The sequence below is a fragment of the Aotus nancymaae genome, unplaced genomic scaffold (genome assembly GCF_030222135.1).
Source record: "Aotus nancymaae isolate 86718 unplaced genomic scaffold, 86718_ANA_hifiasm-v0.15.2.pri h1tg000032l_0, whole genome shotgun sequence".
NCBI lineage: Eukaryota > Metazoa > Chordata > Mammalia > Primates > Aotidae > Aotus > Aotus nancymaae.
Window position 1 is genome coordinate 22,657,379 of NW_026988445.1, and position 27,199 is coordinate 22,684,577.

Here is a 27,199-nt window from a genome sequence, read left to right on the forward strand (position 1 = left end):
TGTTTTTAAATATATGATTGAATTATTACTGACTATAGTCATTCTGTTGTGCTATCAAATATTAGGTCATATTCATTTTTTCTAAGTATTTTTTATATCCTTAATATCTATTTTGAACACATATATCTGGGTGGTTAATTGAGTGCTCTATCCCTCCCCTACTTGCCTCCTTTTCTCTGATATTATTTTTAGGGATGTCAGAGTATTAGGGGAAAGGGGAGAGGAAGGGTTTTTACTGGTGTTATCTATCTGTACACTGGCTGCTACTATGGATGTCACCTAGGTTTCATTTTTTTAACTGGTTTTATTTAAAAAATACTTGTCTGCTATGCTTCCTTTCTTTGAACATTAAAAAAATTTAAATGCGTGTGTGAGTTCTGTTTATATGGTATGTGGTTCACATAATGCACGTAGATTTGCAGAATGGTCATCCATATTATTTAAGCACATAACAAATGTTAATGGTACCGCGCAGTTGCATAGACCAATCACCATTGCAATAACGAGATAGGCTCAGAAGCGTGTCAGAGCAGCACATAGTTTTGAACAACTTTGTCTTTTGACTTTGTACTTCATGGAGTTTTTAAAATTTAAAAATGGACTTGAACTTTCTATCAGTATCTCTATCATAGTGTTAATATAGGATTTTGATGAATTGTCTGAATTTTGTGGTTCACGTTGCTGGGCTTTTATTAGAGGTTTTGGGAAGACCTGCCTTTTGGTCTTCAAGGCAGGGTATAAGCTTTATGTAGCAATGATCATTTAGTAGTAACTTTGTAGGGGTCTCTAATAAATCTAAATTTTCTACCATAGTAAGGACTTCAGAGTTTATCCATACCTGTGATTTTTCAATGCTTTTTGGTACTGGAATATCTCTTCCCCATCGCTCTTCTTCCATATTAACTTTATATAGCTTCCTTAAAAAAGCTCCTTAATTTACCTGTCACTACTGAGAGCTAGCGTTGAAATAGCTAGGGCTCAAAGGATCCAGTTTGAAAAACCATTAATTTAGCGTTTTCTAGCACACAAGCATACTGTGGTTGCTGAAGTACTAAAGTTAATTTATAAATGGTCTATTTTAATTTTTTCTTACACTTAGCCTGTCTTTATGTCTGTGTCATGTTTGATTTGGCATTTTTAACTATCTTCATAATTTCTTCTTATTGCTACAGAGAAAGCTCAGTTGTTTATACATTGACTATTAAAGCATATGGTAAGATGCATAAATGTAGAAAATATTATCCATGGAGATACACACACACACACACACACACACACACAGATCCATACATATGTATATGTGTGTATGAATACACATACACACAGACACACACTATTAGATCCCTGTCTGGTCAGCTTAGTAGACAACATGGCCAAATATATTTTGACCTTTCTATCTTTTGCATAGATTATACAACTGAAATGATATCCTGACCAGTATAAATTGTTTCTATAGAATATCAAAAAGAAAACCACAAACATTGTTGAAAGACTGATATGGCCATCCATTGAAATCCAGGTGGAGCTATGGCCATCCAGTTCTGGAAGAGGATAGGGTTGTTCCGTAAAGATGCTGCGAACAACCCTATCCTCTTTTAGAACTAGATGGTGGATCATAAGGTCAGGAGATTGAGACCATCCTGGCTAATATGGTGAAACCCCATCTCTACTAAAAATACAAAAAATTAGCCGGGTGTGGTGGTGGGAGCCTTGTAGTCCCAGCTACTCGGGAGGCTGAGGCAGGAGAATCGCTTGAACCCGGGAGGCAGAGGTTGCAGTGAGCCGAGATTGTGCCACTGCACTCCAGCCTGGGTGACAGAGCGAGACTCCGTCTCAAAACAAACAAACAAACAACAAAAAAAAAAACAAAGATGCTGCTAGGGCTTTTCTAAGGGTCTTCAGACCTCTTGGTCAAATAGGGACTGTAGCATCCTTCAGGAAACTCATCTGTTAACTGGATGAAAACCGAGTGACAGAAGCTCTGGTCTCTGGTAGAAGGAGCAAGACTCTCATTTCCTCAGCTGCTCCTCAAAATCACACTCACATGGTCAAGGTCAAGAGCACTGTTGAGCTAGAGTAAAATTCCACTACAGTTTCAGGGTTTAAAGGCTGCATTGTCTACGTGGCCAATCCTCTGTTAGGATTCTCCCTTCTCTTTGGCTTTTTGTAAATCTCTTCAGACTATCTTTAAGGAAGGCAAAAGGATTTCTTGAATCATCACTTTTAAAAGACCCCTCTGACTGTAACGTCAACATGGGAATAGTGTGGGGCTCGTGTAGAAGCAGTTTTTGGTAAGCTTAACTTTTTCCATGAATTCTTGTGTTTTCTCACCATTGGGCTGATAAACATTCAAAATCAGGATTGGGGAAGCCCAGGAAAAGAAGTTGCGGTGCTCACTCTTGTGGGCAGAATCCTAAGATTGCTCCTAGGAATCTTTCCCCGTGGTGTACACACCATCTTATATAACCCTCTCCTCTTTGAGTGTCAGCAGAGCTTGTGACTGTGATGGGTTATCACTCATGATTAGGTCACTAAATCGGTTTACTTTGAGTTAATCAAATAGAGATTATACAGGTGGTTCTGACCTAACCTGACAAGCCATTAGGGATTGGGCCCTTCCTAAAGTCAGAGAGATACAAAATATGAGATAAATTTTCCTGCTGGACTTGAAGAAGCAAACTGCTGTGGTATGGAGAGAACAACCGTAGGCTGCTTCTGAGAACTCAGAACAGCCCCATGTTGATAGCTGGCAAACAAACAAACACGAAACAAGAAAACTCAGCTCCACAGCCCAAGGAACCAAAATACATCAACAACCAGGGAGCTTGGAAGCTAACTCCAACCCTCAGATGAGAATGTAGCCCATGCCACCATTTTAATTTAATCCTTGTGGAACCCTGAGCAGAGAACCCAGCCCTACCATTCCTGGACCTCTGACCCGCAGAACTCTGAGATAATAAATGAGTGTTGCTTTAAAAGTTTGTGGTAGTTTGTTCCACAGCAGTAGAAAACTAATGTATTGATCAAGAGGCTTTCTTAGGTTCAACCGAACCTTCAGACTCACAAGACTATCAAAGACTACCCATGACACAGTCGGTTTAGCGAGGGAACAGGAATCATGGCTTGCCAGCAGGGCAGCCCCAAGGATTCCTCGTTCAACAGGAGTGTTTTTAAATGTATGTATAATTCTCCCAGTTCATATGCAGTTAACTAATCAGGAGGCATTTTTATTTTAAGCCATGCTGCCTAATTAGTTGACATTTACACTTTTACCCATAGAGGTATAGTAGCCAATTAAGTTATGATACTCCTCCATACCAAGAACCCAGGAGGAGATCTCCTGGCACATCCATGTCTAATGCATTTTACCAAAACCAGAGATTATTCCACTTCATGTTTTCAGACTAAAGCTTTTTATATTAAAGCAGTGATTTTAATATGGAGCATCCCTTTATGTACACATTCCTCAAGAGTCTAGTGGAGGTGATCCTCATCACATTAGTTGGGAGACAAGAACAGGGATAGTAAAGGTCTGAGATCTCTCTTCTTCCCCCACCCCCAGCATGCATATATAAATTTCCATCCATCTTACCACATAGTTATTTTCATTACTTTAACAGCCAATGTATGTATGTCTGAGCTGACTGACTATAACAATAAGAAGGAATTATGAAGATGGCAAAACATGCCATATCATGGCACAGACACAAAGACAGTCTAGTTATATGAGAAATTAAATTACAGAGAACTTATAAAACTTTTCAGTACTTCAGCAACCACAGAATATTCCTGTGCTAAAAACTTTTTCTAAATTGTTTCTCAAACTTGTAATATGACAAGAAAAAGAAATTGGAGCTGATAAGAATTTGAATAAAAGGAACAAATTTATCATTATTTGAAAACAATATGAGTATTTACAGAGAAAACCCTAAAGAATCTACACATATTACTAGGAACAATTGGAGTGTTCTGTAAGGTAGAATTTCTATTCTAGCAGCAGTCAAGAAAAGTAAATTAAAGATACCATTTATAGTAACATCAGAGACTAGCAATAGCTAGGTATCACTCTAATAGAAGGTATATAATACCTTTACTGAGAAAATTAGTAAAACCTATTGAGAGATGGTTGACTTTATTAAGAGACTTATCACCAAATAAAAAGAGGTGTATTGTGTTCATGGAGAAGACAATAGCCTGAGGATATTAATTCTTGCAAAGGTGATCTATAGCTTCAATACTGTCGATCATACTTTTCAAATAAAAATCCCAAGTGTTTTTATGGGAGTTGATATGATGATTCTAAAATGTATATAGAAGTGTAAAGGACTAAAATATCTTCTGTCTAAAAGCAGTGAGGGGATGCATGTCCTACCAAATATGTGATTCATCTGCCTTGGCCTCCCACAGTGCTGGGATTTATTGTGAATCTATAGCTATTAAAATTGAGTGGTATTGTTGTAGGGATAGACAAATGGACCAGTGGCATAAAGTAGAGATGTCAGAAACACACCAGCACGTGTATGGAAGCTTAGAACATGACAAGGTAATGTGTCAGCATGTTAGGGAAAGGAGGCCTGTGGCAAAAGGGGATTTGTATGGAAAATATGAGATGGCTCACTTCCTCACGCCATATATGATAACAAACACAAAATGGTCTTTAGTGTCAAAAACAAAACTTTGAAACCACTGGTGGATAATACAGACAAATTTAAGAACATTAATTTAAAAAAAAAAGCAAACCTTAAAGGAAGCAGAAAAATGTTAATGGAGAGATGCTATTCACAATGTGTAAAACTGAAAAAAAATGTTAGTGCTAAGAAAATACAATTCCTGACATCAAAATGATGAAAAGGTATGAACAGGTATTTCATAGAAGCAGCAACTCAGAGGGATAATAAACATTTGAGGAGATGTTCATTATTATTGATCAGGGAAATTCAGATTCACAATTAAATGCTATTTTACATCCATTCTGTTGGCAAACATTTAAAAAACCTGACAGTACTCAGTATTGGAGAGCAGTGCAGCCACGGGACAGTACTCGGTATTGGAGAGCAGCACAGCCACGGGACAGTACTCGGTATTGGAGAGCAGCACAGCCACGGGACAGTACTCGGTATAGGAGAGCAGCGCAGCCACGGGACAGTACTCAGTATTGGAGAGCAGCGCAGCCACGGGACAGTACTCAGTATTGGAGAGCAGCGCAGCCACGGGACAGTACTCAGTATAGGAGAGCAGCGCAGCCACGGGACAGTACTCAGTATTGGAGAGCAGCGCAGCCACGGGACAGTACTCAGTATTGGAGAGCAGCGCAGCCACGGGACCTCTTTACATTGCTCTTAGGAGTGCAAATTGGTCTCTCCACTTTGGAAAACAGTGCAACAGTGTCTCTGAAAATGGAATATTCACATACCCATGACCCAGAAGTTCTACTCCAGTTTTTTAGCTGCACTGATGTGTCTCCACAGCAGGAGACATGTACAAGAAGGGTTATAGGAGCACGATTCAGAATTGCCAAAACCAGGAAACAACAAAAAGCACACAGAATGAAGGAATAACCTGGGAACTACAGTAACAAATGGCAATATGGATATCTAAGGGAAAGAAGTCCCAAAAGATAACTATGGTAGGCCAAATAATGTCCCCCAAAAATGTTGATGGCCTGCTGTTGGAAGTCTATGAATACATTACCTTATATAGGAAAAGAGGTTTTGTTGATGTGATTGAGATAAGGATCTTGAAATGAGGAGATTAATCTGGATTATCCAGGGAGCCAATGTCATCACAAGAAAGCCGGGGGGAGAGAGAGAGAGAGAGAGAGAGAGAGAGAAAGAGAGAGTGTGTGTGTGTCTGTATGTGTCAGAGAGAGAGAGAGAGAGAGAGAGAGAGAGAGATCTGGGAGTCAGGGAAAGCCAGAGACCTCTAGAAAAGACAGTAAAGTCAGGAAGTGGATCCTCTGCAGAGCCTCCAGAAGGAACTCAGCCCTGTAGACACCTTGATTTTAGCCAGTGAGATCCATTTTGGACTTGTGGCCTTCAGAAGTATAAGACATTAGCAACAGGAAGCAATACAATAACATATAGCATGTGCTATTTTTATAAAAGCTTTAAACAATTTAAATGTAAAAATATATTTTTAATATACATATCAAGTAAAATAAGAGAATGTTGATTTCAGGATATAGGGTGATGATTTCCTCAGGTGAAGGGAGACAGAGAAATTGGAAGGTCAGGATCGCATAGATGTAGGTTACTGTTAAGGTTCTAATTTTTCTGATGAGCGATAGGTTGGTAGATACTTAAAGTATTTTTAAAAGGACCAACTAAATGAATAAAAACAGGTGATGATGGAAGTGTGTTGTGAACAAAAGGTTATCAGTAATCCATGGTCCACTTCTGTTCATTGTGAAATTCTTTATTTTTTGAGACAGAGTTTCACTCTGTCACCCGGGCTGGAGTGCAGTGGCACAATCTCAGCTCACTGCAACCTTTGCCTCCCGGGTTCAAGAGATTTTCCTACCTCAGCCTCCCAAGTAACTTGGATTACAGGTGCATGCCACCACCCCTCGCTGATTGTTTTTATTTTTAGTAAAGACGAGGTTTCACCATGTTGGCCAGGCTGATCTTGAACTCCTGACCTCAGGTGATCCACCTGCCTTAGCCTCCCAAAGTGCTGGGATTACAGGTGTGAGCTGCCACACCTGGCCTGAAATTTTTAAAGAAGAAACAGGAGCATGTCTGTAGAGCTTTTGGGATTGATCTAGTAAGAGAAGGAGAAATTGATGATAAAGGTTTGAGTGTGAGAGGGGAGATAATTACTAAAGTTCCTAATAAGGTAAAAGGAGTTGGATGAAATGAGACACTTTTTTTCATTTTAGCACAGAAAAAATATGGCTCAGGTACAGGTCATAGTAGTATCCTTTTTTTAATGAGCAGGGGGTCTTGTGTGTGTAGGGGAACTCCCCAAGCAAAATGAATGGATTTGAATGAATGACTTCTCGGTATTTCTTCATCTTCCCAAACTCCCTAGTGCTTGACTGCTTCATAGCCTACATAGTACTTTGGTGCCTCCCTTTGCTGCTTTCTCTGGAAGCCTATTTTCAAAGGGAAGTCTCCCTTTCATCTTCCAACAAAAGCCTACTCAAGAGAATTCCTTTCAAAAGATTTATGAACCAGAATTGATGCAATGCCCCTTTTGGAGGTGTTGTTTTTTGGAGACTTATTTTGCAATGCCTCTTTTGGAAGTATTTTTGGAGACTTATTAACGTCTCTCACCCATTCTGCAGTTTTGATTAGGTGGTGGGAGCAGGGACATGTTCCCTCCCTCAGTGTCTCTTCTTGCCTGCATCTTTGGGATAAGTCTGTGACCCCTGGGAACGGAAGAGTCCTGCAGTGCATAGCTTAAGATGCTCCTGTCCACATGGAGAAATGGGTTCTTCCTTGATGACCTCTTGGGTTGGGTTTATCTCTTCCTGTGCTTTTGTACTATTAGAATGGTAACATCTTAAGGCCTGAGAATCAGATATCAGCCTAGAGAAAACAACAACAACAAAGACAAACATACAAAAACAACCAAGGACAACCAATGGCTTTTATTCTAAGTCTCTGGAGAAACAGAAGCAAATCTTGTGATTCATTCATGATCTAGCCCAGCTCACCAATTTAAAAAATCAGAACTTGAGTCCCAAATAAATTGTACTTTTCTTTGCCTTGTGCTCTCTTCCTTGCCATGTGAGGATAATTTACTTCTTTTTATTTTTATTTTTTTATATTTTTTTTTTTTTGAGAGGGAGTTTCATTCTTGTTGCCTAGGCTGGAGTGCAATGGTGCGATCTTGGCTCATTGCAACCTCTACCTCCTGGGTTCAAGCAGTTCTCCTGCCTCAGCCTCCTGAGTAGCTGGAATTACAGGCATGCATCATTACACCTGGCTAATTTTGTATTTTTTAATAGAGATAGGGTTTCACCATTTTGGTCAGGCTGGTCTCGAACTCCTGACCTCCGATGATCCACCTGCCTCAGCCTCCCAAAGTGTTGAGATTACAGGCGTTAGCCACGGCACCTGGGGATAATTTATTTCTTAAGGCATACTCATAAGGCAAATTTCCATAGGTCAAAAAACTATTATTAACTTAAATAGGAAAAAAAATCCATTATTCAGCACCTATATTAAACCTCATTTATATTAAAATTACACTAAATCTCCCTAAAATGAAATCAGTAACTAGTTAACATGTCATACTCTAACCTAAACGTATTCCCTTCACTTGTACTTCAGTTTGATTGTTAACCTGTTCTACCAAAGCTCTTTCTTAACTATCACGTAGTATAACCTCTAGATTCCCTTAGAGAATATATCATGCCCAATATGTACGTGATTCAAACTTCAGTGTAAGAAAAGCAAAACAAAACCAGCAACAGTAAAGTTCGGAATAAACAATAAAGACAAAGGAACATCAGTGAAAAACACGCAGATGATCTCCTATTTACCCAGCATTATTGACAGCATAGGGGAAACCATGTGTAGAATCTTCTCTGATATGAAGCTTGTGCTCGTCTGCTGAAAGATCTCAGGCACTAGGGGCTAATTCTTACCACTGTGAGAATGACTACATATCTCACTCTGCTGCTGCTTGGCTTCTCCAGAGCCATGTGAAATCCCAACAATTTTTTTTTTGTTGTTTGTTTTTTTAGATAGAGTTTGGTTCTAGCTGCCCATGCTTGAGTGCAATGGCACTATCTCGGCTCACTTCAACCTCTGCCTCCCAGGTTCAAGGGATTCTCCTGTCTCAGCCTCCCAAGTAGCTGGGATTGCAGGTGCCCGCCACCACACCCAACTAATTTTTGTATTTTTAGTAGAGATGGGGTTTTACCATATTGGCCAGGATGGTCTTGAACGCCTGATCTCAGATGATCCATCTGCCTTGGTTTCCCAAAGTGCTGGGATTACAGGCGTGAGCCACTGCGCATGGCCCCAACTATGCTTTTTTTAAAAAAGAAATGCCTTGAGGGGTAACGAAATGAATTTCCATATAAAGTAGAATTCAAATTCTTCTAATGAGGGGTATTTCAGGGTTCCTTGGGGCTCCACACACATGGCTTTGGTGATGTGTCTGCTAGCAGGTAAAGCATTGGAAATACAAACCGTGTCTCCATTCCACCTGTGATGGACTGAATTGCGTAGCTCTAACCCTCAATGGGGCTGTATTTAGAGATAGGGCCTTTAAAGAGGTAATTAAGGTTAAATAAGGTAATGGTGTGAGGCTTAATCCAGCATGACTGGTGTCCTCATAAGAAGAGGAAGAGATGCCAGGGTTGCCTGTGCTCAGAGGAAAGGCCATGTGAGGATACAGCTGGAAGACTGCCATCTACACACCATGGAGAGGGACCTCAGGAGAAACCAAGCCTGCTGACACCTTGGTCTTGGCCTTCCAGCCTCCAGACTGTGAGATCACACATTTGTGTGGTTTAAGTCACTCAGTCTGTGGTCATTTCTTATGGCAGCCTGAGCTGACCAAGACGTTACCCTTTCTACTCTTGTATCCCCTACTAAGCTAGTACTATTCTTAATTTATTCATATGAGAAGAGCCTCACATTATCAGTAGTTTGAAGAGCTAATCATATCCTTAGTTAAAAATAAGTAAGAAAGTCACTTAAAATCTTGACATATAGTGTATGGTAAAAGAATGGTTATGCCTGGAGATTATCTGCATTCTACGACGTCTGCTATGAATACATATTTTGTGTTGTCTGTTTCAAGCTTCTCACCTTTTCTGCAAATAAAGATCATTGCAGAGGCCTCACGTTCTATACCCGTGATGGTTATAATCAAATCCAGAAACAATGCTTTTGAGTCTGTATTTGCCACCTGAAAGGACAGTGAGTAAAATTGAATTCCTGGTCCTGTTAGAACTAGTGGAATTCCTTTCCATGGAAGAAAACCAGAATATTTTTGTAATTAAAATAGCTGTATAGCTGTAGGCAGAAAAGAAAATGAAAAAGAGAGAGGCAGGGATAACTTTCCATCATTGATTTTATCATGCTGCCATTTTATAAAAAAAGAAGAAAGCCAGGATATAGAACTGCCAGTTTGTACCTACAGTATGCTTTGTACTCTCAGTTGAAATATTGCAGCAGTTAGATTATTTGATGGAAATTTGTGGCTTATCCAGAAGACTGGCTTTCAATACGGCATGAATTAAGGTTGGTAGGTCTGCACCATCCCCAAACCCACCTGCCTGGCTTCACCATCACACCTGAAGTTCCTGTCACCAGCATCCTCTGTGCAACCTGCTATCGTGATACAGACCTGGGAGAGTAACTTCTTATTGGGAATCTCCCTAATAAAAAATCAACACTTATCAGAGAAAGGAAGAAATCAGGACTGTGAGGCTGACTTCTGCAGTAGAGGAATCCAAGTGCAACCCAGTTCTGAAATGATTCTTGTGTGGCCTTGGGCAAATAGCCTGTTTTCATTTCCTTAAAATAAAAGCACTAATTAGAGATGATCTCTTTTTGATGAGTTCAGTTCTGAAGATTCCAGAAATCAAAGGTAAATGTTTTTGGTTTTGTTTTACCTTCACTTTGGCTTTTTATTTTTTTGTTTTTTGAGACGGAGCTCTTGTCACCTACGCTGGAGTGCAGTGGCATGATCTTGGTTCACTGCAACTAGCCTCCGCCCCCTGGGTTCAAGCAATTCTCCTGCCTCAGCCTCCTGAGTAGCTGGGATTACAGGTGCCTGCCACCATGCCCAGCTATTTTTTTGTATTTTAGTAGAGATGGGGTTTCACCATGTTGCCTAGGCTGGTCTTGAACTCCTGACCTCAAGTGATCAGTCCACCTTGGCCTCCCAAAATGTTGGGATTACAGGTGTGAGACCCATGGTTGGCTGGCATTCTTTTTTTTTTTTTTTTAAATAATAATTTTAACTTTTTTTTTAGATTCAGAGGATATATGTTCAGGTTTGTTGCTGGGTGCATAGCCCGATGCTGAGGTTTGTGGTACAATTGATCCTATCACCCAAATGCTGAATATAGCACCCAATAGTTTTGCAGCCCTCGACCCCCCACCACAGTACTCCCCAGTTTCTATTGTTGCCATCTTTATGTCCATGAGTACCCAGTGTTTAGCTCTCACTTATAAGTGAGAATACACAGTGTTTGGCTTTGTGTTCCTGGGTGCTAGGATATGGCCTCCAGCTGCATCCATGTAGCTGCAGAGGACATGATTTCATTTTTTATAGCTGCATAGTATTTCATGATGTATATATACCACATTTTCTTTATCCAGTTCACTGTTGATGAGCACCTAGGTTGATTCTATGCTTTTGGTATTGTGACTAGTGCTGGGATGAAACATATGAGGACATGTTTCTTTTTTTGGTAGAACAATCTATTTTCTTTTGGATATATATCCAGTAATGGGATTGCTGGGTTGAATGGTAGTTCTGTTTTAAGTTTTTTGAGAAATCTTTAAAACACTTTTTGCAGTGATCCAACTAATTTACATTCTCACCAACAGTGTGTAAGCATTCTTTTTCTCCACAGCCTCATCAGCATCTGTTCTTTTTTAAATTTTTAATAATAGCCATTCTGACTGTGTGAGATGGTGTCTCATTGTGGTTTTGATTTACACTTCTCTGATGATTAGCAATGTGGAACATTTTTTCAGGTTTGTTAGCTGCTTGTGTGTCTTCATTTGAAAAGTATCTGTTCATGTTTTTTGCCCATTTTTAAAATGCAGATGATTTGTTTTTTACTTGTTGGGTTATTTAATTCCTTATAGTTTCTGGATATTGACCTTTGTCAGAAACATAGTTTGCAAATACTTTCTCTCATTTCATAGATTGTCCTTCTCAGCATTCTTGATTCGAATTCTATCATCTATTTAAGTACCTATAGAAACTTAGACAGATGATTTAACATCTTACTTGTTTCCTCGTCTGAAAAAATGGGATTAACATTAAATAATATAGGGAAAGCTGCTTCTGTATTATATGGCACAGAGTAGGCTGCAAGCAGCTAGCTGTTACCTTTTCTTCTGATCAGAAAATGTGAATGTACATCTTAGTATAATATTGGTCATTTTTACCTGCTTTTTGGCCATTTGGTTTCAGTTACATATTTGATACATGGATTACTAACTGCATTTCAGAAATGTTAAAAATTTGAAATCATTTAATAGGAAAAGCTGGTACACTTGTGATCTGCTTTATCTTCCTTTTATTGTAGCCCCAACGAGATATTTCATGCCTGTATTTCGCCCCGACATCTTTGGGACTGCCAGCTCCTTGGCTGGACTTGCATGCTCATCACACTCCACTCCCCTCTGCTCTGGAGCAGGGAGGCTCATCATCACAGAAAGTTAAAATTTGCTGAAGCCATCTGTCTTTTGTTGGGGGAAGCAGCTTAGCCATAAGTTGTAGCTACTGTTTTAACAGATTTGCAAATAGGGTGGGTCTGGCTTAGGCCCGAGTAACTGACTGGGCTCATGTGCACTAATTTAAGATCCACTGCCAGAGTGAAAATTTCCCTTAGATATCAGGCTCTGTCATTTGCAGGGTGTCAATTAAGGTAACTGGATAGAAGATCAAGAACACAAAGGACAGGAAGGTAGGACCCGTATTTTACATATGCTGGGGGAGAGGCATGATTCTGTGGAAATCTGTTTTATTGTGCCAAATTATTAGTGTGTGTTCTGCCTATCTCATGCTAATAAAAAATCGAACCCTAGTTATCATGTTTTGCTATGGAGTGATGATTAAGAGTGATGTCATCTATCAACCCCTCTTGTTCAATTTATGCCAAATATTCAGTCTTAATAGCATTTACCATTTCCTGGCACTGTATGATATATACAGTGGTATACAATGGTAACTAGTTTTTTATTTGTCTATTATCTGTCTTTTGCACTCAACGTTGTGCTCCAGAAAGTCAGGGGCTATTTTTGATTTTGTTCACAGCTATGTTCCCAGTGTGTAGAACAGTTGCTGGCGCATGGTAGATGTTCATTAAATATTTGCTGAATGGAGGCACCTGATACTCTATGAAGAAAATGCAGAATAGTAACTTAGAGAAGGGGTTGGCAAACTAAGGCCCAAAGGCCAAATCCAGCTCACCACCTGCTTTTGGTGTGTGTGTATGACGCAGGGTCTCACTCTATCACCTAGTCTGGAGTAGCATGATATGATCATAGCTCATTGCAGTCTTCAACTTCTGGGCTCAAGTGATTCATCTCAGCTTCTGGAGTAGTTGGGACCACAGGCACATGCCACCATGCCCAACTAATTTTTAAACTTTTTAAATAGCTCTTTGAAGAACAGAGCTAACTCCTGAGCAGTGTGCCAAGAGTCAACCTAATTTGTTAAATTTTTTTTGTAGTATCAGGGTCTCACCATGTTGCCCAGGCTGGTCTCAAACTCCTGGGCTCAAGCGAGCCTCCTGCCTCAGCCTCTCAGATACAGATACAGGCATGAACCACTGCCTTGGCCCTGCTCTTTTAAGTAATGTTTTAGTGGAACACAGCCACACTTGTTTGTTTACATACTGTCTATGGCTGCTTTTGCACTATAGCTCAGAGTTGAGTAGTTGCAACAGGGACGATATGATCCATGAAACCTAAAATGTCTACTCTCTAGTCATTTATAGAATTTGCTGAGCCCTGGGTTAAAGCATGGGCCTTGGGATCCACCAGATTTGAATTTACTGTCTGGTCACTTGGTAGCTGTGAGGGCAAGTGATTTAAGCTAAGATTTTGGTTGCCTCATGTGGAAGATGGTACTAACGACTTTTATCTCATTGAATAGTTGCAAGGGTTCACCAACATGAAATATCAGGAAACATTAACTACTAATATGGAGCCATGTGTGCTGGGAATTTCGTTTATTGGCGACCTCTTCATTGTGCAGGATACTTTGCTGTGTACTAAACAAATGGAGGTTATGGAGGCCTGGCCTTTGCCCTGTGTGGCAGCTGAACAGTACCTGTAGTTTTTCTACACTCTGTCTTCTTTGATCTTGTTGCCACGTAATTGTCTCTGCTGTGTATAGGCCAATTTTTAAAAGTAAAGGTAGTTTCTATAAGTATTGGTTGCTTTGTCACAATAGATTATTAAAACTATAATCTCAGAAGTCAGAATAAGAGGCCGGGTGCGGTGGCTCACGCCTGTCATCCCAACACTCTGGGAGGCCGAGGTGGGCAGATCATGAGGTCAGGAGTTTGAAACCAGTCTGACCCACATAGTAAAACCCTGTCTCTGCTAAAAATAAATACATAAATGAATAAGCCGGGAGTGTTAGCACATGTCTGTAATCCCAGCTACTCAGGAGGCTGAGGCAGGAGAATCGCTTGAACCCAGGAGGCGGAGGTTGCAGTGAGCCGAGAGTGTGCCATTGCATTCTAGCCTGGGCGACAGAGCGAGACTCTGTCTCAAAAAAAAAAAAAAAAAAAGACTATGATTTGATTTTTACTGTTAAGTTCTGCTTCACTTAAAATGAGAACAAAAATATGCTAGTTTATACTTGTGGATGTACTTGCATAAACACATTCCTTTAGAGGTGACCAGAACAGTAAAGCAATAAATAGAAATACCATCTACCAGTACAATTGCTATAAACTAATGAAAAAATGACATGTATTCAAAAGTAATATATTGTTTTTGAATATTTGGAAAATACACAGGGATATAAGGAAAGTGATTAAAAATTACAAATATTCCCACAACACAGAGAAAAAATTGACTTTTAATGTATCTCTCCCACTTAAAGAACTGAGATGATATTGTAAAAATAATTTTCCATCACGCCCTTTTAAACTTAATATTATAAATTTTGTCCAATGGCACAAAAATATTTTGAACATTTTTTTTACCAACTTTTTATTTTGAGAAATATCGGCCCTGCAGAAAAGTACAAAAAGTAATATAGTAACACCTGTATATTCTTTCCCTGGGATCGCTAATTATTTTTATTTTGCCATATGAATTTTCTCTCTCTCTACAAGTTCATTTTGGTGAGCCCTAAAGATGATTTTTGAGGGCTACACATATTTAATCCTGTGTATGTATCATAGTTAATCATTTTCTTCTCAGGAATAGATTAATTTCTTTTACCTTTTTTTTTTTCTATTTAAAATGTACTTCACTGAGCATCCATGCTACGTAGTGTACATATAAGATCTAACTTTAAAACTATAACCCTAAGGGGTAAGTGTTGCAGAAGATAGGATTACAGCTTAGAGAATTTAAGTAACCTGCCAAAGATCAAATAGCTAGTAAGTGGCAGAGCTAAGACTTGAATCCTGGTTTATTGGACTTAGAACTCTGTGTTTTTAATCGCTTCATAGTACTATCTGTCTGCCGTCTTCTTAGGTGTTAACTCTTCCACAAAACCTTCCCAATTCCTGTCTCTTCACACTTCCTTTGCCCCTAGTGCACTGTCTACTTAGATGGGTAGTAGGCTATTTCAGTATAACTTCTTTTTCTTTTTTTTTTTTTTAAGATGGAGTTTTGCTCTGTTGCCCAGGCTGCAGTGCAGTGGCATGATCTTGGCTCACTGCAACCTTCACCTCCCAGATTCAAGCAATTCTCCTGCCTAAGCCTCCCAAGTAGCTGGGATTATAGGTGTTCACTACTATGCCTGGCTAATTTTTGTATTTTTAGTAGAGAAGGGGTTTTGCCATGTTGTCTAGGCTGATCTCAAACTCCTGGCCTCAAGTGATCCTCCTGCCTCAGCCTCTCCAAGTGCTGGGATTACAGGCATAAGCCACCACGCCCGGCCAGTATTACTTCTTTACCTGTCTTTCTCTGTCGTTACACCATGAGCACATTTTGCCTTGGATCTGTGTTAGTCATCTTTTACTTCTACTTTCTTACATACGGTAGTTGCTTAGTAAATATTTATCAAATAAATAAATGAATGGTTGAAAGCTTCTTAATGCATATTACCAAATTGCTCTACATAAATCTTGTACTAGTTTAATTTAACTAGGACGATTTCTGTTACTGAACTCACCACCTACCGACATTGAGTGTTAGGACTCAAACAGCGTGTTGTTTGGGCCATTTTATGTTTTCGTCACTCTCACAAATTTCTTTATGAGAAAGTTGTGGGTTTGTCTCATTTTATTAAATGAAATTTTTAAAATGAAAGCTATTGTTTTCTTAATAAAATACATATACATTGAAGACAATTTGTTAAATTGGGAGCCATAGGTAACAAAAGTGCCAAAAATTCCGCTATTCTGAAGCTATTTTTTAAATTAAAAAACCTACTTGTATTTTCCTATCTAAAAATAAACCATGTGTTATCTTTATTTCCTTAAATAACAATTACTTGGACTATTTTTCTATGCGTTAATGAGTCTTTGAAAACTAAAATTTCAATGGCTGAGTAATGTTTATCTCACAAAAAAAGTATATTTATTATCAGAACATAGCTATGGGGAACAGTTTAGGACATAAATTATTTGTGCATATTACTAGTCACTTAATATTTTAAATGAAAGTATTTCAAATATGCAGAAAAGTTCAGGTATTAGTAAAACAAATACCCAAAAGTCTACTATACAGATATTTACAGCTATCTAATAACTTTACATGTAGGTTAGGAACTCGTTCTACAAATAAAGTGATTAGAAAGAAATAGATGTTTACCATTTGAGATGTTTCTATCTTGGTATCTCCTAGTTTATGTTAAATGGATGCTAGATTTGTTATTTTGTGCTAATGCAGTTCAAGCTGTCCAAGATCTATTGTGTTTATGCAATCCTTTTTCTTTGATTTCTTTGGGGACACTCATTTAAAATAACTTTTCCTTAACTATTGCTTTAAGAGCTGGCACAGCTGCAGATACAGCTGCAATTTTTTTTAGTTTTAACTAGAAACTCATCATTTACACTTCCTTGAACACAGCTGGATATGTTCTTTTTTCCTGGTTAGTGGCAATGTTATACAGCTATTCATTTGACTGTATGTTGATGCATACAAACTGGGTGAAACCATTATGAATTATTGGATGTAATTTTTATCATCTATGCTATTTTGGGGGTTATATATTGCTTTCACTGCCACTAATTTCAACAAGAGAAAAGTATATAAATCATAATGACAGAGTTAACTACAATTCTTGTCAAAATTGTTGACTTATTCTTTGAATCTGTTGCTTTTATGCTCTACAAATTAGAGGATCTAATTAGAGAATCTCATTTGTAGTCTGCATTCAAATACTGACATTTTTTAGTGTGCTGCTTACTTGAACATACATGTAAAACATTATAGAAAGAAATGAAGGCCGGGTGTGGTGGCTCATACCTGTAATCCCAGAACTTTGGGATACCAAGGCAGGCAGATCACCTGAGGTCAGGAGTTCGAGACCAACTTGGCCAACATGCTGAAACCCGGTCTCTACTAAAAATACAAAAATTAGCTGGACGCAGTGATGCACACCTGTTTGTCTCAACTATTTGGGAGGCTGAGGCTAGAGAATCACTTAAACATGAGAGGCAGAGGTTGCAGTGAGCCAAGATGATGACACTGCCCTCCAGGCTTCGTGACAGAGCAAGCCTCCATATAAAAACAAAAAGAAAGAAATGAGGAGTATGTAAGCACCCACCCTTGAAGAATATCATCTCGTCCCTCGCCAAAAAAAAAAAAAAAACCTCATCTCCTTTCCAAAAAATATCATCTCATTGTCTTGCCAATCAATTCCAAAGAACTCAAAGAAACAATTAACAAAGTTAGTATAGTTTTCCCTTGTTGTTCAATAGAGGAAAGAAAGATTTGCTAACTTTGACACACATGAGAACAGCTTATGGAATATTTTATTGGTTTTTACTGTATTGCTCATTGCTGTTTCATATAAATATAAAATTATATATATGATTTGTGCATTATATATATATTATTTGTGCATATCTCATTCATGCATAAGTACATGTTTCATACATTAAACGTGTATTTTTTCACCACGCTTAGATCCAGTTTATTCAAGGAAAAAAAAAACCAAAATTTTCTTCAAAGATCAAAAGCAGCTATCAGTGGTTGGAGAACTGAAATTTTTGCCTCCAATTCTTTTTGTTTTCTTGAGCTATGTATGAAGAAATTTATAGCTCAGACTGGTATTTGTATGTATGTGTCTGGCATTTGTATGTATGAAGCTCTTTAACCAGAAGGAAGAGCAAGGCAAACGAAACACATCCCGTGGCACTTAGTTCTTTCTTTCTCACTTTCCTGATATGAGGGAGTGACACGTGCTCTTGAGCAAGGAGTCTGTAAAGTGGGGATCTCTAGAATCCTGGGAGCACCCGGGGCTGCATAGCAGTTACTTCATCTTACATAGTCAAGTCTTAAAGGGGAGACCTCTAGAATCCTGGGAGCACCCGGGGCTGCATAGCAGTCACTTCATCTTACATAGTCAAGTCTTAAAGGGGAGACCTCTAGAATCCTGGGAGCACGCGGGGCTGCATAGCAGTTACTTCATACATAGTCAAGTCTGAGATGAGAGAAGGGGTTTAATCTAGGGCCCACAGCTGGTAAATTATAATGTCAAGATCAGATCCTGGTTTTTCTCACCCTTACAGGTAATATTTAATGTCAGTGTTCCCTTTATTATACTTTTCTTCACCCTAGGGTGACAGCTCTCACAAAGTTCAGTCCTAGAACAATATGTTTGATAATTCCATGCTAACAGGATCATATACTAATTGTACTGAAGTGTTTGATTTTTTTTTTTCTTCCCAGGATTCATACCTGTGTGTAGCCTCGGAGTGGCTCAAGTGGGCAGGATGAACTTCGGAAAAGATGTCAGCACCTTGAAATATTTCACCATCTGTGGCTTACAAGAGGGCTATGAACCCTTTGCTGTTAATACAAACAGGGATATTACCATGTGGCTGAGCAAGAGGCTTCCTCAGTTTCTCCAAGTACCATCAAACCATGAGCATATAGAGGTTTGCTTTCCCTTTAAAAATCAAGCCATTTCTAAAAAGCAGGAAAAGAATATCTTTGTACATAGGAGTTTCTGCTTAGACAATTATTATGAGTTATTTAAAATGGTGACCTCGATGTGTTACCCAGTAGTGGAATCTAAGCAAAGATGGTACTTTATAGTAGCTATCAGTGGATGGGAAACTTAAATTTTTGCTTTCAGTTCTTTTCTTGAGCTGTGTATGAAGAAGTCTATAGCTCAGATTGTGTTGGGGTTTCTATGCATCTTTAACTAGAAGAAAGATCAAGGCATAAGGAACCACATCTATTCTCATATTAGATACTTTATAAGTAGCTTATTAGACTAATTAAAGATAATTTCCTTTTTATGTATAGGTGACGTCAGGTTGAATCTGAATATATACAATTACAAATTTCCCAAACCATCCTTAGAGTCAGAAGCAGAACTCTATGACTATATCCATAGCACAGTACTCTGTTTAATCATTTCTTATAAAAGGACTCCATGCTTGGACCGCATTTGGGATTCTGAAAACGTGATGTGCCTTAGTCATCTTTAGAATCAGGAAATTGACAGTGGTGATTGGAATGTGAACTATTCCTTCTTCATTTGCTAGGTGACCAGAATAGACGGCACAATAGACAGTTCCCCATGCTTAAAGGTCACTCAGAAGTCTTTTGGTTCTCAGAACAGCAACACTGATATCATGTTTTATCGCCTGAGCATGCCGATAGAGTGCGCAGAGGTCTTCTCCAAGACTGTGCCTGGAGGGCTCCCTGGGGCTGGCCTTTTTGGGCCCAAGAACGATTTGGAAGACTATGATGCTGATTCTGACTTTGAGGTTCTGATGAAGACAGCTCATGGCCATCTGGTGCCTGATCGTGTTGACAAAGACAAAGAAGCTACTAAACCAGAGTTTAATAACCACAAAGATTATGCCCAGGAAAAGCCCTCTCGTCTGAAACAAAGGTTACTAACTTAAATGTTATGACTTTAGATTTATAGTTATGTGAGGAGTTTTACAGTCGAAAGTAAAGGGTCTCCTAGTGTAAATTTTTTCCTCCTCTTCCTCTTTGAGTAAAGGATTCTATAGGGAGAAATAAATCAACCCGTTAGTAGTCTAATTTGTTAGCGTAGATGCAGTCTATCTCAAGAGTTACTTTTTCAGATGTCTGTGTTTACATTCTTGGCTGAAACTTGAAGAGTATTTTCTCCAAATAGTATTTTTTTATGATAAAGGCGGCAAGTTATTTTAACATCCTTTCTTATACTAAATCAGAGTTTCTCAGTCTCAACAATGTTGACACTTTGCCCGACAATTCTTTGTTGAGAACACATCTTGGACACTGAAAGATGCTGAGCAGCATCCTGATCTCCACCAACTAGACACCAGTAGTTCTCCATCCCCCAAACTGTAAGAACCGAAAATATCTATCTCCAGATAGTCCCAGATATCCCCCAGGGAGCAAAATCACCCAGGTGTAAGGCAACTCAATTGATTCTGTGCTCATATTTGAAGTAGGCAGAACATTTTAATGTTGCTTATTGTTAGTCCTCTAAAATATTTCAGATTTTTGTTGAGAAGAACAAAGCCGGATTACAGCACGAGCCATTCTGCAAGACTCACTGAAGATGTCCTTGCTGATGATCGGGATGACTATGACTTCTTGATGCAAACGTCCACGGTACGAGGCTGCAGCTTTTGTCATTTATGTCTATATGCCTCTTATGCTTACGTCTTAAATAACACATACTGATTCATCCTATTTAGTAACATTATTTTTTAAAACATCTGCTTCTACTTTCGGATATATTTTTGGGACCAAAAGTTTGAAAAAAATTTATATATTATTTGGATATTATTCAAAAAAAGCTATTTTAGGAAAAATATTTTTAATGGCAGACATCATCTTAATTTTACTATCCTGTTTCTTGACAAAATTTTAAATTGCCCTTGAATTTTTCAACTATATATGATTTTCTTCATCTTACTGAATCGTCTAAAGGAAGATCCATTATTGTAATTTGTGAGAGGTCAAGCTTTAATCACTTCCATTGTAAATTTTCTAAGTTACTTCTAAAATGCTACATTGAAAAAATATTTAGTTGTGTTCGTGGTAAAGTGCTCCCATATTTGAGTTTGATGTTCACATGTTAGATCTGAACTCTTTCAAAGTGAGCTTAGGCTGGGTGTGGTGGCTTACGCCTGTTATCCCAGCACTTTGGGAGGCCAAGCTGGGTGGATTACCTGAGGTCAGGAGTTTGAGACCAGCCTGGCCAACATGGTGAAACCCTGTCTCTATTTAAAAAATATGAAAACTAGTGGGTTGAGTGCCTGTAATTGTGGCTACTTGGGAGGCTGAGGCAGGAGAATTGCTTGAACCCAGGAGATGAGGTTGCAATGAGCCAACATAGTGCCACTGCACTCCCACCTGGGCGACAGAGTCAGACTCTGTCTCAAAAAAAAAAAAAAAAACTAAGCTTAAGGTATCAAAATGTTATATTTCAGAGAAAGAAAAGGCCAAGTATGCAAAAAAGGTGGGTGACAAGTATAAACACCCAAACATTGGCCAGCTGAGGCAGGAGAATCTCTTGAACCCTGGAGGCAGAGGCTGCAGTGAGTTGAGATCGCGCCACTGCACTCCAACCTGGGTGGCAGAGTGAGACTCTGTCTCAAAAAAAAAAAAAGTTCCAACATAGATTTGCATACATGTATAAGCTTGAAGGATTTGAAGTTTTCTTATGCTTAATAGATCCAGATTTTGTTAACATATACTGTATGTATGTATACATATATGTGTGTATATGTATATATTACACACATGTACACACACACATGCTCACCAGTATAAAAAGCCTTAAATCACTCAGCATGTTTGCTCAGATCATGTCTTTTCTCCCTTTCCTGTTATTTCTTATTTAATTCAGGATCTCTGGTAAAAGACCTTTCTTAGTTTGTAGTGTGAGTTCTTTGTGCCTACAATATTTTCATTCACCCAACCGTTTTAAAACAAGAAGTAAATTCTTAAGTAATTCAAAGACTCAGACACAGTTAGCATTAGCAAATCCAAGTTTTGTTTTGTTTTACTTTGCCAATATTTGGTTTTGCTATCTTCACAGTACTATTACTCAGTGAGAATCTTTCCTGGACAAGAACCTGCTAATGTCTGGGTGGGCTGGATTACATCAGATTTCCATCAGTATGACACAGGCTTTGACTTGGACAGAGTTCGCACAGTAACAGTCACTCTAGGAGATGAAAAAGGAAAAGTGCATGAAAGGTTGGTTTTCCTCAATTTTTTACAAGAATGACATCTGAAAAAAATATTGGTGAACCTAGCTATTCCTTTTTCTTGGATTTTGTGACCAAGATATTTCTATTTATAGGAACAGTATAATCAAACCATTAATGTCAGCGTCCTTTTTGTCACTCATACAAACCAGTGAGGAATCTAAATGTATTAAACATGCAAACATTATACAGCAAGAGAAATGCAGTCTTTTAGGGTAATGGTCATGTATTCCTTCAGGTAACATGACTAACAGCTTGGGTTACCGATACTTACCTTTTGTTTTAGGGCTGAGAGATGGGTGAATGTGAGGCTTTTAACAAATGACTTGATGTATATCTTGGGAACTGGCTATGTGGTGGGGAGAAAACTGTGAAGACAACGTGGGCTGGTAGTTTAGACCAGGTGGACACATTTGAACTCAGACTGAGGAGCAGTGGGTTCTTTCCTCAGCTTTGCCATTGACTCGCTGTGTGGCTTTGGGTAAGTCAGTTACACTTTCTGTGCCATCTTTTTTCATTTGTAAAACAAACCAAACTCAAACCAAACCTTCAAAAAAGTGAAGAAGGCTATCTTCCTTGCAGAACAAGACAAGAGAAGATCTGACCTTTTGTGCCCATGCGTCCTCTCTGATCTGCCGTGACAGGTCTCAGAAAGAGTCCTTGATAACGTTGCTTTTCTTCTATACTTGCACCATCATTTTTTGGGAAACTCACTTTCTTTCCCTCAGGTTGTAACATATGAAGCGTAATGGACTTAGCATTTGCAATGGGGCCCAGCAAAATTCTCTAATGAAGAGCTCTTTATATAAGTATGAGACAAAAAAAAAAAAACACATGTCTCCAGGAATATTTTTGGGAGCCACACTTAATTTTCAGGGATGGCAACAATATAAGTAAAGAACTCAATATAGGGATAGGATAACTGAAAGATGATTTTGTTGTAGGAAGCGGAAGATAGGGAAGTGTCATTGGATTTTACATACATAGTGTGAAGAAATGTAGCCTACATCTGATCACTCAAAAACTGATTTATCGCAGCCTTTTTGTTCTTTTCCTTTTGCTTGCCTGGCTTTAGCCTTTTTTTTGCTAGTTTTGTTAATATGTTCACTGTATAGTGGCAGAGAAAGAGAATGCTGATAAGGCTCTAATTACTTAACTTTGTTACCGTGTCTAGTAAAAGCTTTAGGGAAGGTGAAAATTAGGTGACATTTGTGGTTAACATCACTGGGATTTTTTTTTTTTTTTTTTTTTTTTTTTTTTTTTTTGCATATTCTAGCTAAGTCTGTCTCTCAGATCACTGGGAATTGTCCAGAAAAGGGCGACATTTTAGCCAAATTTTAAATATCTAAAATCACTTACGGCTTATGTAGAGTTTGCCTAAGGACTTTGATAGTGTTTGGAAACAAATGCTCCTCATCTCAGAACAAGTGGTAAAAATAAAAAATAAAAAAATCCATGAGATGAAAATTACAAATTTGGATGATTTTTAAATAGTTAAACTTTTTTGAACCTCAGAAAAAGGTCCAGTTTGGTTTGAGTTTTTGGAGAGAAGGTGCAGGTCAGTTCTTACTTGGTTTCAACTTGTTGACCTGTCTTCCTTAGGTGTGAAATGTAGAGATGTATAAGACCTGATTCAGAACGTCCACTGCAGTCAATGGAGTTTTGCTCAGAATCACAGAATCGGGCCCATTGTGCACCTCTCCCATTACAGCATGAGCTTGTTGCTTGCGCAGCATAATTTAGTTAGTTTGCAAAATATACCTGCTTTCTCTTTTATCTGTGGTTGTACAAAGATAAAAATGTTCTTTTGAAATTCAGCATCAAACGCAGCAACTGCTATATGGTATGTGCGGGTGAGAGCATGAGCCCCGGGCAAGGACGCAACAATAATGGACTGGAGATCGGCTGTGTGGTGGATGCTGCCAGCGGGCTGCTCACGTTCATTGCCAATGGCAAGGAACTGAGCACATACTATCAGGTACGTGGTCAGTGATGGTATCAGGCTTCAAGGGGGGAAGACCTTTTTTCCCCATTAAAGGAAAACACAGTTTGTAAGATCAAAAAGTAAAACAGACACATGTGTATGTGCCCCTGGTCTGAAAACTAGCTAAGCAGACCTGCCCTCAGCAAGCCCCCTCCCATAGCTGTCTCAGCTACTGCACTCCTGTGACCTGAGAACCAGCTTGGTGGGCTTACACCAACAAAGCTGCACAATAACCACCACAAATGCCTGTAGCTAGATCACAAAGGCTCTCGCACATGCTGCTGATGTAAATTGCAGCTGAAGAATCTGCACAGATACTACACTACTGTATCCACCCAGAACCAAACCAGTGTATCCTACCCAACCAAACTGGACCCCATCTACAGGAAAAACTATTTTCCTACAAAACCTACTTCATAAAACTGGAGGAGACTACTGTTTTACCAGATAAGCAGTTACAAAAGGAGCACACGAAACATGAGAATGGAAGGTAACATGACTCCTCCAAAGGAACACAGTAATTCTCTAATAACAGATACCCCTCCCCAAAATAAATTTACAAAATGCCTGGAAAGAAATTCAAAATAATGACCTTAAGGGAACTCAGTGAGATACAATAAAATGCAGATGCTTCAGCAAGATCAGGAAAACAATTTACGATCTGAATGAGAAATTTAACAAATATATATAATAGAAAACAACTAAATAGAAATCTTGGAACTGAAGAGTTCAATAAATGAAATAAAATATACAACTGATGGTTTTAACAACAGACTAGATCAAGCATAAGAAAGATTTTATGAACTTGAAGACAGGTATTTTGAAATAACCCATCCAGAGAGAGAAAAAGAAATAAGAAAAAGAAGGAAGAAAGCCTATAGAACTTATGGGATGCCACTGAGCAATGGAGAAAGGCACAGAAAACATATTTAACAAAATAGTGACTAAAAATTTTCCACATCTTTGGAAAGATATGGACATCCGGACCCAGGAATCTCAAAAGATCCCAATGGAATCAACCCAGAAAGGTCCTCTCCAAGGTACATTATAATCAAACTGTCAAATATCAAAGAAAAAGAATTCTAAGAGCAGTGAGAGAATAGCACCAAGCCATATATCCTGGGATTTCCATTTGACTGTCAGCAAGTTTCTCAACAGAAACCTTGAAGGCTAGGAAAATGAGATGATATAGTCAATGTGCTGAAAGAACAACTGCCAACCAAGAATACTATATCTAGCAAAGCTATCTTTTAGAAATGAAGGAAAAATAGAGTACTCTGAAGAAAAGCAAAAGCAGAATGAATTCACCACCTTTGGACCTAACTTAGAAGAAATGCCTAAAGCAGTGCTATAGTTGGGAGCATGAAAACATGTAAAAGTATAAAACTCATTCATAGAAGTAAATTTTAAATCAAACTCAGAATAGTACAGTACTGAAATGGTGCTATGCCAAATCTTTTAAACCTCTAGTACTCTAGTATGAAGATTAAAAATCAAAATTGTCAAAAGTAACTACAGCTACAAATAGTTATTAAGGAACACACAATATATACAGATGTAAATTAAGTCAACAGAAATACAAATTGTGAGGGGAGGGTAAAAGTCCAGAGTATTTTTTTTGCCACCAAAGATATCAACTTAAGATAGTCTATTATAACTACAATATGGTTTATCTTAGTTTCATAGTAACCACAAAGAAAAAATTGAAGCAGTCGCACTGAGAAAGGAAAAGGTATCAAAGCTTAGCAGCATGAAAAGCTACCAAACCACAAAGGTAAGCAAGAGAGAAAGAAATAAATGAAGGATCTAGAAAACAATGAACAAAATGTCAGGAATAACTCCTTACCTATCAATAATAACCTTGAATGTAAATGGATTAAATTGCTCAATTAAAATATATAGAGTGGCTGCATGGATAAAAAGCAAGACTCAACAATATGCTGCCCAGGAGAGATTCACTTTACCTTTAAGGACAGACATAGACTGAAAGTGAAGGGATGGAAAAAGATACTGAATGCTAATGGAAACTGAGAGTGAGCAGAAGTAGCTACACTTCTATGAGATTAAATAGACTAAATTTAAAAAATGTAAAAAAGAGGGAAATAAGGTCATTATTTAATAATAAAAGGATCAATTAAGAGGATGTAACAATTGTAAATATATATGCACTCAACACTGGAGCATCCCAATGTGTAAAGCGTATTTTATGTAAAGGGAGAGATAAGCTTCATAACAACAATAGTAGGGGACTTCAACACCCCACTTTCAGCAAAGGCAGATAATCCACACAGAAATTCAACAAGGAAGCAGCAGATTTAAACTGCACTCCAGACCAAAGGGGCGTAAAAGACATTTACAGAACATTCTATCCAATAGCTGCATAGCTGAAGGTAAAGGTAAATACACATTATTCTCAACCGCTCAAGGGTCATTCTCCAGGATAGATCATATGTTAAGCCACAAAACAAATCTTAAAAAACTTTAATATGATGGAGATGAATCATATATATTTTCTGATCACATGGACATTAAACAACATGCCCCTGAATAACCGGTGGGTAAATTAAAAAATTAAAAGAGAAATTAAAAATTTTATTGAGACAGACAGAAATGTAAACACAACATGCCAAAAGCTATGGAATACAGCAAAAGCAGTTCTAAGAGGGAAGTTTACAGTATTAAATACCTACATTTAAAAAGTAAAAAATAACCACCTAACATTGCACCCCAAAAAACCACGAATACAAGAACAAACTAAACCCCAAATTAATAGAACGAAATAAATAATAAAAATTGGAACAAAAATAAAATAGAGACTAAACAAACAATATAAAAGATTAGTGATATGAAGAGTTGGCTTTCTGTAAAGACAAAATCAATAAATCTTTAGCTAGACTGAGAAAGAAGGAGATGACTCAAATAAATAAAATCAGCATTGAAAAGACATTACAACCTATACCACAGAAATACAAAGGATAATG

General features: G+C 38.3%; 1 protein-coding gene across 6 annotated transcripts in view; it reads left to right on the forward strand.

Annotated features, from left to right (window-relative positions):
- Positions 1 to 27,199, forward strand: part of RYR2 (ryanodine receptor 2) — a 784,705-nt gene that overhangs the window by 507,501 nt on the left and 250,005 nt on the right. For all 6 annotated transcript variants that reach the window (XM_064383634.1, XM_064383629.1, XM_064383631.1 and 3 more), the window contains 5 exons: positions 18,735 to 18,943; positions 19,559 to 19,911; positions 20,513 to 20,627; positions 22,063 to 22,223; positions 24,053 to 24,212. In XM_064383634.1, the coding sequence (XP_064239704.1) occupies positions 18,735 to 18,943; positions 19,559 to 19,911; positions 20,513 to 20,627; positions 22,063 to 22,223; positions 24,053 to 24,212 (998 nt within the window). The remainder of the gene's footprint in view (positions 1 to 18,734; positions 18,944 to 19,558; positions 19,912 to 20,512; positions 20,628 to 22,062; positions 22,224 to 24,052; positions 24,213 to 27,199) is intronic.